A 15,602-nucleotide genomic window follows, 5' to 3' on the forward strand; every position below is an offset into this window, starting at 1 on the left:
ACACAGCCCCTAGCCACAATCATTTGTAATAAAAAAGCAGGAAACCTCCTGAAGTTCATCTCAGATTTAATATCAAACACAGCAGCCACACACGAACAGTCCCTCGGAAAGAAGGAACACGGCGTGGCACAGTCGGTGCTCAGCCACCAGTGGGGAGTCGGCAGGACAAACGCACAAGGGAGAAAGGACCCTGGAAGGCATTGGGCTTCATGATTTACAGGACGCGGACAGTGGGAATGGACCACAGACTGAACTGATGTCACCGAGAAAGGCAAGGCGTCCCAGAGAGACTCACTTCTAAACATGCTACGGAGGCCGGCTGCCGCTCTCGGTCAAAATACAGAACTTCCTGTATGACTCCTGGATTTCGGAGAGCAACACGATTGTGTTTAAGGTTGATTTCTCTAAACAAATTTAGACTATACACCAAGTGAATTGGAACCATCATGAGAAAACAAAGGCTAGTAATGAAATAATCGAACACTGCCATTCTCATTTTGAAAAAAAAGTAGCAAATGTCTATGAGATGCATAAAAATAGGATTTCAATATTTTCCAACAGATATTTGATTCAAAGACAGGAAGACTGTCAAAGAACAAAACTTCTTACTCTTTCGAATGTATGTTGCCTAGGAGCCATTGTATATTATCATGTTTACGGCCTATATGATAAAGGAATATTTCTCAGGAATATAATTTCAACTAGCCGATACATACATAATAAATTAAAGTCATTCATGTTTATTCCCTTGTAGGGCAACTTCGACAATTAGAAGGATCATAAAAAACAATTTTTGCATGTCTCTTTGGGTATTTCCATTAATATTTTGGTATCTAAAAATATTCTGAAAAATAGAGAATGATTACAAAAGGTGTCCTATTAGTAGGGTTCAAAAGGTCAAAAGGAGAAGAGTACAACTAATGTAATTGGAAGCTACCTTGTAGGTTACTTTGACTCATATTTTTTAAATCTGACAGAAAAAGAAGAAACCAAATAAATAATTAATAAAGAATGTAGCCACACGGGTAGAATATATATTTACATAGCACAGATTATATTGAGATACTATGACCAAGATAACTTAAAAAACTATGAGCTTTAAATTTCAAAGCATTCTATAGATTCTTTTCCTATGCATAAAAAGCTGAGAGTGGAAACTGCCTCTGTACGAAAATGTTATACTCACTGTTGATTTATTCAGAGACAAAGAGTAATAACTAAGGCCACCGTTCCCTCAGATAAGAAAAAGAATATTAAAACTTCTAATAATAAAAATTGTACAGTAATGGGCTGACATATCAATAGAAAGATAAGTTCAATAGAATAGATTGCCTCGAAATATAATTTAGTATAAAACACAAAACTTTATAATGACAAGTGTCATAATGAGGAACTACTATAAACTAAGGAAGTAAATATCATAAGCTAAGGGGTAGTAAGTCCAGTAAATGCTGGGATACTGGGAAATTTAGGGGGGAAACCAAGAGCCTACATCCTATCACACTAAAAGAAATCCATTCCAGATAAGTTAAAAAAGTTTGACATAAAAAGAAATCAGGAAAAAACAAACAGAAACTATGAGTACTATGAGTGAGATTTAAATGATCTAGGGATGCAGAAAGATTTGTGATTTAAAAGCAATACACAGAAATTTAAAAAACAGGGTTAAATTTAAATGTAGTTGTATTTATGTTATTAAATTACTATATTTAATTTCAAAGTTCTATATGCTGATTCATAAAGAAAATCAACTTACGTTTGAAAATGTCGTATTTTTACAAAAAAATAGTAAAGAATTAGTATCCATAGTATATAAAGAATTCTGCTGAATCACAAATATTCATGTCTTCTAATGATAACCACACACAGCTATTAATCACAGGAGAAGCGTCGAACCTCATATGCGATCCAAAACATGCAATTTAAAACAAAAAGGTGTAGTTTTTGCTTTTTATTTAACAAAGCTTTTTGTAAATAATGACACTCAAAGCTGATTAAGTGTTCTTCACGATAGCTGCTGGGAGAGGAAACTGATACGTCCGCCTTGGAAAGCGACTTGGTCACACGAAAAGAGACTTTTTAGAAGTTCATCGTCTTGGACGTCAGAACTCTATCAACCTCCCTAATAGTTGAACATGTACGAAGATTTACAGATTAAGGGTATAACACGGCATTATTAGACTAAGAAAAACTGAAAACATCTTCAATGCCTACCAAGAAAATGGATGAATACTGCTACATCTACCCAACGAAATACTATATCACCATTAAAAAAGGTGTGTACTAAGACTTTAACGATCTAGCGAAATTAAACGAAGTGACATTAAATGAAAAGAGCAGGATAGATCTAGACGAATAGGAAGAGCTAGAGATGAGCGGAGACGCTGCAAGTCTAGATGTCAGGACAGGGCTCACGGAGCCTTCGAGCTGCTGGGGGTCGAGCGATGAATGACTGGGACAAGGCGCTGGCTCTCCCAGGGGAAACAGACGACCGACAAATGAGGAAATACCTAATACGATGCCAGGTTATGAAGAAAAGCGCACAGGTATGTTTACGTCAAGTACTGTACCACAATACGTACGTGCATGGCACAAACGCACACACGGGGGTAAAACCAAATATCAAAACAGTAATAGTGATCACCTTGATGTGATCGTGAGATGGTAGATTTTAATATTCTTCTACATATTTTTTGGTACTTGAAAATCTGAGCATCTATTATTATTAAAATAAAGGGACAAGGCTACATATTGCTATAAAGTTAAATGAAAAACATAGCGTTTTGCTTTGACTTTTCCTAAGTAGGGTACAGAATACACAGAAATTGTCCTTTCTACTACTTGACCGAGTGAATCATTTGACCACAACTAGCAGGTGAAGATTTGTGTTCTAGCCATTTAAAAATGGAATAAGCAAGCTGTTTCTGTTAGGAGGAAGAAATATGAGAACAAAGATAATCAGCATATCTTGTGCTTCTAGGCACCCCTGGAAGAAAGACATGTTGCCTGCCGGGAAGGCAGGGTTGAGAGGTGAGGAAACCCCGCCTGGAAGTTGCTATAGAAATGAGCAGGATGTAACGCTCTCTTTGGGGAACAGGAAGCTCCTGCTCTGCCTAGTCACAGGCTCGCGCCCTGCACAGGCCGGTCTGAGGAGCACCCACACGCCCAGGCTGGAGCCTTCTCCCTCAGCGCAGTTCAGGGCACAGAGGCAAGCAGCTGCACGGCTCAGAGAGAGTCATCACTGGGTTCAATGTGTCGTTGTGTTCCCTCCACACGTGACACGTGATCAACCAACCTCTCCTTGACAAGAGTGCAGGGCATTACGAGGATCAAAGAGCTAAACACTTACATATATTTAAAACACACTTAACCTCTCTTCCGCCAGACCCTGGGCGGCTACAAAACAAGTTTAGAATCATGACCTCCTCTTGCTATCTATCGCACTCATTTTTTGGTCATTTTCTGGTTCTAAATAAAGTTAATTGTGTCTTCTATATCAATTTTTCTTTTGCTCGCCTTGGGCTAGAATACAGGAAGTGAGATGTTGATCGACTGACAAAACCCATACAGGAAAATAAATATTGCCCCCCCCCCCACTGTGATATCAGAATTACTTTAAGAGCCAGTATATCTGTAAAGATGTTAGAGAAAATAATAGTCTAACATTTCAGCATTTCCTAATCATAAAGTTTGTTTTAATCTTGTAACTGATGGCCTTCAATAAACAACTAGTAATAAATACTTAATTCAGCTAGCCTAGGACCTCTTTCATTATGTGTTTGAATAACAGCTTTAGAAAGTTGAATGCAGACAAATGTTAATGCTTTTACACATTTTTAAAAGCACTTTTGTTCTATTCTCAAATGACATACAGGTCACGCCTAATGATTACATTCTTCCCCCAACTAATTTCAAGGCTGAAATCTTGCCATATCCATCTTAGATTTGTATTCAATAACACTAAGTATTTGGAAGGAAGACTAGGAAGGAATCAAGATTTTAACTAGAAAATCTAGACCAATCAATCCATCTTTATGGCTTCAATTTCTTTATTTTTACAATGAAAAGGTTGGATAATTTGATGGTTACTTCCCTTCCAATTCTAACTTCCCAGACATTTGTGATTTGTTTTCTCAAGGTCAAGATCATTGGGTTTTGAATTCTGACTGTGAGAGCATGATCCTGACAATATCAGGGAGGATGGAGAAATGGTACCATGAAAGGCCAAAAGGAAAGACACTCTGGAGGAAGTGAGAGATGAGCTACTTATAAAAAGCACTGTGTGCTGGACAGTTTACCAGGCTCTAGAAACAATGGTACTTGTAAAGTCATGCATCATCATCATCTTGAGTCTCCTTCTCATTTTGTGTTATATACTGTCAGCTTTAGATTTTTTACAGAGTATGAATATTCGAATGCTATGCCATAGACTTAATTTCATAAACGATTTTCCACTTAACATTCTACATCCTACTATATAAGACAGGGGCCTGGCTATTTGATTGCTGTATGCTCAACCAACATGCACTGGTTTTGATTATTGTTAAGCTTTTGTCACGGATAGCTCTGTGTGCTCCACATCTGAATTCTGAGAGAGAGAGAGAGAGAGAGAGAGAGAGAGAGAGAGAGAGAGAATATGAGAAAGGCGGGAAATGAGAATAGGGCATATTACTAAAGAGTTAGCTGGGAAAATCACCCGACTTTTAAAAACTATAAGCTTGTCTCCTTAAAAAAAAAAAAAACGAAGAAATGCTATATATTTTTGAAAGACAACACCCAATGTCATAGCTTAGAAATGCCTGACTGAGACTGAGATAACTTCTGCTTCCCGTGGCAAGGTGTTTCAAATAAGGGTGTCATTTACCTTGTCATAATGGATTTCAGATCCAACACGTGAGCGGTACAGAAGGATGGAGACACACACACACACACACACAGCTTCCCCATGTTCACAAACCTAATCTGATAATCCTTACTGGACTACAAATACATTAATGATATGATATTTGTTAATAACAATAAAAGGTAAATGGTCTACCATTAAAAAATAAATGTCTTTGATAATCTGGGTACTATCAGACACATCGATCAGTATATCATTTCTACTTCTTACAAAAACTGCAAAATAAACATGAGAATATCCACTTAACAGTTGGGTAAAGAAATGAATTTACTCTAGTTCTCTCCTCCTGCACCCATCCTTCTCCTAGAATGTTGGAAAGTCAGATCTTTAATACATCTTGTTTGCAATATTTCCAAACTCTGACCCAGGATTTCTGACCTTAAAAGCTAACTAAGGGCTTCCTTTATCCCACTAACATGCGACATCTTCTCTAACAACATAGACCTGTGGCGTACTACATGCTTCCCCACGGCGGTTCCCATGCATTCGCTAACCTAAAAATAGGGCCAAAATATTATAGAACTAGAAGCGAACTCAGGCAATGCCTCATCTCTTCACCCTGCATATCTACAGAATTATGGCTAAATTATAATCCCTTTTCTATTTTGAGAATTCCAACACCTAACCAAATTCTCTTGTTTCAAAACTTCTCAAAATAAATTCTGTCTTAAAATGGACTCTGATTTCATTTAATCTCACTTGCTCTTCCATTTGTATGGCGAGTTAAGTGACAACATCTTCTTTATTAAAAAAAAAAAAAAGATGACTATATTTTTGAAGAGAGTATGTGAATGCTATATTGACTCATCCTTTTTATCTAAGCAGTTTAGTCCATATTTTATGGCTGGGACAGTGTAGAGATCGTGGTGCTATTTGCCATAATTCTCTGCTACATGATTTGTTTGATTCTAGCAATGGTTCAAGTCTAAGAGGTGATTAATTTTCAATGATATTTGCTTTTATTAAAACTAAACATATAACAGAACATTGAGATGTAACGTTTTGGGACTACAACCCTCTTCAAATTGTAAAAATGTAACAAAAAGAAGATCCGCTGAACCTGTCATCAGGTTCACATTCCCCAAACACTGCTTTATATACCCCCCAAAATGGCAACATACACCCACACATCCCATCCCACTGGCTACTGAATCGGGTCCAAAATTCTCGTGTTGGAGGCTAAGGGTCCCCACATTCCAGCATCCACACCTTGTTGCCACCTTGGCTCATATTCTTGGTCACAATCCTTTGCTTTAACTAGAATAGTCTACACATTATTCCCTGAAGCCACTGAATAGTTTCACGACTTTGTGTGCGCCCTTACCCTTTCTGAGATGCTTTCGCTTCTCTATTCTACCTTTCTAAATCCTACTCTTCTTTCCACTTCCTCTTCCATGGAAGTTACTCCTTTAATTAGCCATTATATCACTTTGCACGCACATGGATCACTTCTGCTGTGTTTCTCAATAAGACCAAGAGGTGTGTGGGAAAGTGTATAAGCTTTGGAGCCAAACGGCCCATGCATTTCATCAGATATGGGTTATAACCATACTCTTCTCATGGACTAATGACATGATCGTGAGAAGTTACTTCATTTTGAATAATGGAAATAGTACATCATATTGTTAAAAATAATCTGAAGTGCTACTCTTTAATCCATCTAGGGCTCAGATTAAAAAACACTGTTTCCAGTTGTAATAAAGGCTATGCATTTTTAAATGAAGCAAAAATTCATAAAAACCATGTGGAGGTAAACTAACACTTATGTTCTCCTGTTTTGTATCAACTCAAGAGCTTCTTTTCTGGAAATAAAAATAGCAATTTAACTACATGATACCAGCCACCCAGACCAATCCCTTGTTTGTCAGATTTCGAAAAGGAGTTTCTTGGTAAGACGGTGAACCTAAAGATAGGTGACTATAGTAGAAGTACGAATAATTCACCGTTATATCTGGAAACTCAGGCAACAGTGTGGGCACACGACTACTGGGTTCACAAGGGGAAAGAAAAATCTGCCAGGAAACTCATCCTGATTACGATGCGTGAGCACACTGCCACCTGAGGGAGGTTAGAGACTATTAAACAAAAAGCAGTTCTCATCATCTTCTGAACCTTTTAACTACTAGTAATCAGTCCTTTGCTGATGTTGCAGAACAACTTCTCGAGCTGATTAATAGGTCACGTGTGTGGTACAGGCACCCCCGCTCATAGAAACAATTATGCTAATCCTCTAACTTTTTTCAAAGATTATGAAATAGTCTAATCTTTGAAGAATATAGGTTTTGGTTGCAGATAGTGTTTGTGTATTATTTGTCGAGCTCATTAACATTTTGAATTTCATATATTTTATCCTTATAATCCCATGAGGACTATAATATAAGGATTATTGCCCCCTATTTAAAAATGCCAAACAAAGATTCAGAAGCAATTTAGAGGTCTGTTCAAGGTCAAACAGCTAGTTAAGAGCAGGCAGGATTAGAATTTTGATTTTCTGAACCAGAGCTATTTTCAAAGACTCAGAAGACAGTTTTATAGTTCATAAAAGGGAAGGAAAGCATTCTTTCCTAGAAAGTCTCAACTTCATCGGGTTCATTTTAGATGTTTACCTCTAATAGTTTTAGCTTGCACCTATACAAACTAAAAGTTGCTCATTTTCCTGAGTAGACCTATAAGCTGAGTCAATGCCTGAATATGACTAGAACAAAACTATGACAATTATTCCAGTGCACGGCAGGTGTAAATACAATGGCCTGGAAGCATCTTGTCTCTGCCCATACTAAACAACATGGGATGTTATTCTATTTCTGTGAGACTCTTAAAACCACACTGAATCTTAATGAATGCCACAGACAAGAGATCAGTGGTCTAGGAAGTTTTTGACCAAGGATGATTCGGATTGTAAAACTTAGTTACGAGCCACCTTTTGAGCACAATCATTAACTTTCAAATCTAGGCCTAGAGAAGGATAGCTGATTGGCATTCATGAGAACATGGATGAGCAGGGGTTACGGAAACGTAAATTCAAAAGCAGGAGACAATCCAATGACCGACCTATTACTTCTGATTGTCAAAGGTATTTCCCTTAGATGAGAGGATTCTAACTCTGTAATCTCTGGTGTTAGTCATTTAATTTCTCATATGGCCCATACCTATTACGCTCAGGACATTTGACCCACCCCATTTATGCCGCCCAATCCGGTATATATCAAAGCTTGGAATGGCCAGGGAAGGTCGCTAATCAACACACACAAGTGAAAACTTTTGGTGGCCCAGTTCAAGAAGGCTGTAGTCATTTACTCGTTTTGTTTTATATAAATTATATCCAGTTAAAGATATTATAGAGGAGCTGGTTCAAAGCTAGATTAGATAGTACTCCAGGTCCCCTCTATTTCCGAAATTTTTGATTTTACACATCATACCCCTTGCGGTCTCATTTTATGGATGATTACAGGGAATAGAACATAGGGTAAAATTAAATAAGCCACTATTACTGCTTCTAAAACATGAGCTTATGATTCTATACTCAAAACATAAACTTCAATAACATTAAAATTCAAATTTAGAAACAATTATGTAAAGGACACACAGCAGACAAAAGCATTGACCTTCCAATTCTTATCTCGGAATGGGGTTAGAATCCTTATAATTAAAAAAATAAATAAAAACCAAATGGCTTCCACAAAGCACTTGAAGGATTAATATCTGTCTTCTCTGATTAGTGCCTGATAAAATATTATAATATAATCCTATAATTTCCACACCACTTATCTGACACGTTAGCCTTATATGAACAAACTGTGTTTGAGCCAAATGTATTTTTTATGCATATGTGAAGCTGAGAAATGCAAGAGTCTGGATCTCAGGGAACATCAACCACATGTTCCATTAGCGAGAAACTTTTAGACTGAGCAAAGGCAAGGACAAGTAACTTGATGACCTTGTTCTCTGAATATAGAATCATCCCTTCTCTGTGACGTCTGGCTGAATACTGACCTTCTGCCTGCCTCAGTGGCTCAACCAGTATAATTACATACCTATCGTGAAACGTATTTAAAAATGGATTTGAAAACTTTTCATATATATTTCCAGAAGAAATGCACCACATAATTTTACTCTAGGCATCAATTATTTCAACGAGAAGCACTGCCATATATTCGGATAATTCTAACAATGCCTTGTTGCTGTTAATATAGAGATGCTTCATTTTGCCAATGAAATCTTTCTTAGGAAACTTTCGTATAAAGTAAATTTTACTAATCGACTTGGTTAGGAGACATCATTTTTAAGAGAGTCATTCAGCAAATACTTTTACAAATTAATTCTGCTTACTAATCCAGATTTTTCTATGTACGTTTATTTACAGTGAGGTGACTTTCTGTGGCAACTGGTTTATATACCTTAAGAACATACATCATTTGAGTATTTGTAAAAGAAACTGTGGAAGCATTCTAAAAATATAGATAACATTACTTCGTAAAAAAAAAAAATATCACAAAATGTAATGTTGCTTTAGTTTGCGCATAACATAATCAAGATATCATATGCTATTTTCTAGCAACTGTTAAGTCAGAAAGTTATAAAAAAAAAAGTCTCTCATCAAAAAGTGCATCCTGAAAACGTCGAAATGCAGAACCAAAGATTACAAATCAACCTCTAATATTTTGTCATGCAACTGTGCTGCCACACATTTAAGCAAGATTTTTAAGTTGTTTTATTTTGCCGTGTTTTTAGTCAGGTCAACAGTTCTCTATGTCCTATAAGCAAAAGGCCTTATGAAACCATATAACATCATTAGAAATGCCTTTACTCTGGCTTAACGCAAGTCAATAAGGATAAAAACACATATACTGAGAGTTTAAGACTGCAACATCTGAGCTGAATGCAAATTGACATAACTGCGGACCATTTATGAACCAGTCTGATCGCTCACGCTGCCCAAACGGTCTTCGGGCATTTTTCCCAAACCCAAGGTTCTCTTCTAAGTTATCATCGGTACAAGGTGCAATGACTTTCAGGCATCAATTAATATAAATTGGCAGCAGGCAGAGTATTAATTAAACATGACACTCTGATTATTTAAACCTTCTATTAAAGTTGATTATTCAGAGCCTGTTGATAGCCTGCTCTTCAAAAATGACTGATGATATCGAGCTTTGCTGACTTCCTCCGAGTCTACTACTTCCAACTCTTCAGAACAGGAGGAATAAATGAAGTGAGAAGAACACTGAAACATGTCTAATAGGCCAACTGACTAATCTCAGGCCCCAAGGTCAAAGTAAAGCGATTCATTTCTTGGCTTTCATCAATACATGACATGATTTATCAATCTGAGAGCAGGATTACAAACATTATACATCTCAATGATTTGTTCTTCGCACTGTGTAACTTTCTGAACAATGATAGATCACACAATCGCCACGAAAGCAATGTCATAGGCAAAACTCATTAGATTTGCAAACAAAGACACTTTGATCTTTTAAAACAAATGTATACATTAGAATCATGACCACTACACATCTCGTTTGGTGTGTCGGGGGGAGATATCATTTTAAAATGCAGCTATTCCTTGGAATTCCATGCCCTACATTCGTGCTTCTCAAAACACTGTTTTAACTCTAATATAGTCATCTCTGGAGCCAGTCACCATGCTATGAATAATTATTAACTGCAATATTTCCATATCATTATAAAATTTCAATAATAATTATTGTATTCTGACATAAAAATACTTACTGCCTCATAGTATTGCTACTTCTATAGATCTAAAGCTTTTTCTAGAGAAGAAAACATTACAAGAAAGACGATGGAAATATTTTTTAACATCAGAAATAGAATCATGTAGTAGGAATTTTGCCCAAAATTTTAGGACTAGTGCTTTACAAGCTTCCAAGAGTAGGTGAGAATTGATTGACAGAAGTCATGAACGAGTTATTTTTATCCCATTGATCTCCCAGTTTATCTCTCACTTGTTACAACACCTACATAACTGTTCTATACGTCATGCCATAATAGCAGTTCAGAAATTATTCCACAGAGTAATGCGGGGAATTTGAAAAATTTCCACTAAAATTAAATTACAGGTAAAGGGTAATCGATTGTGATCACAGAATCTTTTGTCTACACCCTATATATTTGAAATCACTATTGCTATTCTTATTGGACTAAATTAATGATTGCTTTTTCTATTAGGTCACAATTTTAGAAAAAAAAATTATTGCCTGGGGGGAAGAGGATACTAAAAAGCATTGTGTCTTCAGCTGATGAATCGTTTCACCAGCTGCCAGAAAGTTGCACGTTACAGCGCACCTGGACACAAGCAGCCGCCATGACTGGGAAACACATTTGTCTTGGCGCGTCACGGAGGAGATGAAATTATAATCATTCTCCCTTGTAACGAAAGGTTCTTTGGAGCTCTGTCTACAAAATGATACAGATCACACGTCTGGACGAGGTCCGCACAATGTTGCCAACTGTCCTCTATATTCAACCATAAATACTTCCCAGAGCATTCTTTGTGTTTAAAAAAATAAGATTTATTTTTAAAAGACCTGGGGTGATTGTCGGCATTGCAAGGTAATGTTATTATTATTATTTTTTTTTAAAAAAGAAGACTGACTAAATTGCTCAAAACTCTGAATTTCTTTGGCTGGTAAGTAAATAGTATATATTTAACCTTTACTTTCCATTAAGGAGATTTTGTGGGTTTCTCATATTCTGATTTTGAGAAAATAAAAATGTTGGCTAAGTTTTATACAGAATCGTCCATACAAAAATCGAATATCTTTGAGTACTTGGTATGAAAGAACAAAAGGAATCAGAGATTTCCTTTATCAACTTAAAACTCAACAGTTACTCATTATCTTGACCTGAAGTCCAGAGATTTTTAATCAATTCTGAAAAGTTCCTTAGTTTAAGACCTTAACATATTTACATCAAATGAAAGGTATGCTAAGAATATTTAATGAGATTTGGAGAATCATGATTTCCAGAAAATGGAAATATTTCATCCAATGTAATCACTAATAATAATCTTAGTCTAAATTATTTTCAATATTTACTTTAAAAATATAAAGCTCTTATAAGTTTCTCCTTTAAAATACAAGTTTACTTTCTCTAAATATAGAAATTAGAGGAAATCTGCACATGAGAAAAGGAGAAATCATGAAATTCATACTCAATTTTAGTACTGAAAGTTTAGAGAATAGCCTTCCATACGGTGTAAAAAAAATTTCATATTTCTTTCAAAAACACTGAAGAAAGAGAGTAATCTGGGATATTGAAACCTAGAAAAGACTCAGAGTTATGAGTATAGTTATGAGTAACATTTATCTTGTTCCTAAAATAAGGATATAATAATAGTAACAACCAAACATGTAGAGAATTAATCTAAGTACTTTGTACATATTAACTCATTTCCACAACCCAGTGAAGTAGGTGCTGTTATTATTCTCACTTTTTTGAGATGAGACAATTTCTTTGCAATTAAAACAACACTGAATCAATAATGCATCACTGCTCTTTAGCATTTGTCTTTGTTGAAACATAGATATTATCGATGAGTGAAGACTAAGGCCCTAAAATTACGAAAGAGAGAAAGGGACGAAGAAAATCTTTGACTGGTATGATAAATTGGAATTTCAGGTCGCAGTGATACTGGCATAAATAATTTTAAAACATGCTTACTCTACACAAGAGCATGTTTGTACATATAACAAACAAAACTATGCTTGAACCGTTAGAACATTAAAAGAGAATGTGAACTATATGTATGCCACTGATGTACAGCGTAGTAAGTGTCACTGTGTTATTGGGCACATCCACGGACCTACACTGTCATTTTTTTTATAAGAAATAGTCTCTGATACTGGATTTTCGTAACTGGTTTTCCAAAAATCCTGTAGTCTTAAAAGAGACAGTCGTAAACCATAGTAATTTCACAGAATGGAAATTCAACAAATAATTTATGTAAAATCTAGTAAGCGAAAGAGCTTTTATCTATATTTCCACTTACAAACTAATTATTCTCAAAAATGAAAAGGACAGGGCAACCTATTTATCTCTGTCCTCGATGGATTTAGAGTCATAAGGTAGCTTATCATCTCAAGGTAATGCCAGGAAGATCTGGTTCCTGGTAAATGTATGTTCTCTACCACAATTTCAGTTGTAAATATAAAAGCATTGTCATAGATTTATCGTAGTTCTCAACAAAACCACCCTTTCACATGCTCAAATTACATTTAGATTTTCATAACAACTGAATCAATAATAGGAAACATCATTTTAAACTCAATTTCTGGGTTGTGTGCTCAAAATTCTGACTCCCCTGGTACTTGGCTCAATCTTACCATCGCCCAATGTACGTGATGCCATCGTTTCTTAGTCTACATTAATTTGGGTTGTCAACCCTTCGGCATAGTTTCCAGTGTCATGGCTATTTCTGATTCACCTTTGAACTTAGTTCTTTTCTTGGAAGGAATGAATGAACTAAGTAATTAACTCTCTCTCCTTCTATTGCCGATTTACCTAAAAAACACTTAGTCATCATTTGAGAATCTACGTAAGCAACTTCTCCCTAGGTACAGTGAAGTATTTCCTCCTTTCTTATCAGATTGGGTACATAATCTATTATGATGTTAATCACACCATGCTATATTATTTGTTTACACATCTTACTCATTGACTGGACAATAAAAATGTGAATACAAGTCTCATCCATCATGTAAAAAGTTCCTAGCACAATGGCTGGAACAAGGTAGATGTTAAATAAAAGGTAAATAATGTTATTCTGTCTATGTCTTACACCGTACTTTTTAAAATTTCCCTCTTCAGACCACAGATTATGCTGCTTTCCTTTGTAAAGTCAAATGTTTATTCACGAATCATAAAAATAATTCACTTTTCTTCTATGTTTTAGGTAAAAATTATTTCTTTTAGAAAATTTATGTAAATCATCATCGAATCATCTAATCATCAAAAGTACTATCTAGGAACAAACCGTAAAGACAATCGTCCAATTTCCACAATTTACGAGTTCCTGTAACATTACGCAGTTATTTCTGGGCTTTCTTAAGTAATCATGCACTAATTACATTATTCTTTTTAATTGGACAGTTATGAAAAAACTCATATGAATTATTAGAAATAACTTTTGGAGTTGACGACTTATGGAACAGTTGTGAGCAGTTGAGAGTCCATGTTAAGTTATACATAGGTTTTTACAAAATAGGTTATTAGATAATTTAGCACTGAATGTAGGATATAAGATAGTTATTTACATCTAATTTATAAATTTATGATACAAACATTTTATCTGTCTAAAAGACAGATGATGATGATGATAACTATAAAGCTGATGAGCCCATACTAAATTTCTTCTTAAGGTCTAATTTTTTACCTATATAACCTTACATTTATCCCTCATAAATACTTCAGAGTAAATATGGCTACTTACTTTTCAGGATTGTGTACTTCTTCAGTAACGAAGTTGAGGTAAAACCTAAACAAACATAAATTATAAGCTATTAATATATTTTATAACCATACCACCAAAGTTTCACATTTTCAATGTTTAAAATCAAACTTAGAACTATGCAAACTTCATGAACAAACATTTTCAGTGCGATGAAAATGAGGGAAGGTCTAACCTGACTGGCAGGTCAGGGAAGACTTTCTAGAAGAGCCATGGCCCAGGCCGAGTCTTCAAAAGCACTTGACATTTACCTTGGCACAATGTCACAAGGACGTTCCAGGCTGTGCACAGCACAGAAGCACAGGGCCCTGGCAACGTGCTACGCACAGGGGTACGAGCAGCATTCTGGGCACACAATGTTCTACCTTAAAGTTCTAGAAGACTGCGAATATTACCCTAACGTCCTAGAGATATTCAGATGCCTTTTCTTCGCTTTGTGACTCTACTTATCCCATGCAGGAATATCTTGCATCCTTGACTACTTCTTCTCGTTTAAGGGGACTGCTGGAGACCCTTTAAAGCACCGTGGTTCTCTCTCAAGGATCCAAGATGTAAGACCGGGGCAGACTCCATCCTCACACATGCATACGCACACAACTGGCTTGTGAAGATGGGAGAACTAAGGGGTCATAACGAGGAAAACTAAACATATAAAGACAAATATCTTTCTACCGCTTCATTACATAGGCTCAGCAAATTTCCGCAAAATAAAAAAGTCATAGTTTCGATATATTCTTCTGTTCTCTTATCATTCCTTAGAAGTTAAAATACCAATTATACAGGTCCACAAAAGCACAGGTCTATAGGTACAAATTCTCTATAACCTAAAGACAAATGTCTGGAATATTAGCCCATCGGCCTTCATTACACTTAAAGTTTCTTGTGACTTAAAACAAAGATGAGAAAACCTGTCATAGTCCATCTTCATAAAAAAACTCATCGAAATTCACATTAGGCAGCTGATGTTCACGGCTGTTAAAAACAAGATAACAGGTGCAAAATGGAGACATTTATGCTAAGCCCCATATCGCCAAACCAAAACATAGTTTCTGCGCTCTCAGAAATGGACTCTAAAGCCAGTCAATCAAGAATCATCGGACCAGCACTAATTAGGTCACGGGACCAACAGACAGTAAAGGGACCTTGCAATAATCAACCTGCTTCGTCGCCTGGGACAACTTCCTCATTCCGGCTCCCTTCTGCCAACAGAAGTCTTTCATTCTGTACAGC

The 15,602-nt window shown here is 36.1% G+C and overlaps 1 protein-coding gene across 2 annotated transcripts in view; it reads right to left on the reverse strand.

Annotated features, from left to right (window-relative positions):
• The window catches only part of SLC7A11 (solute carrier family 7 member 11), a 93,233-nt gene that overhangs the window by 54,776 nt on the left and 22,855 nt on the right, over nt 1-15,602 (reverse strand). For both annotated transcript variants that reach the window (XM_016155808.2, XM_016155809.2), the window contains exon 6: nt 14,355-14,399. In XM_016155808.2, the coding sequence (XP_016011294.2) occupies nt 14,355-14,399 (45 nt within the window). The remainder of the gene's footprint in view (nt 1-14,354; nt 14,400-15,602) is intronic.

Source organism: Rousettus aegyptiacus, unplaced genomic scaffold, assembly GCF_014176215.1.
Source record: "Rousettus aegyptiacus isolate mRouAeg1 unplaced genomic scaffold, mRouAeg1.p scaffold_m13_p_16, whole genome shotgun sequence".
NCBI classification, from domain to species: domain Eukaryota; kingdom Metazoa; phylum Chordata; class Mammalia; order Chiroptera; family Pteropodidae; genus Rousettus; species Rousettus aegyptiacus.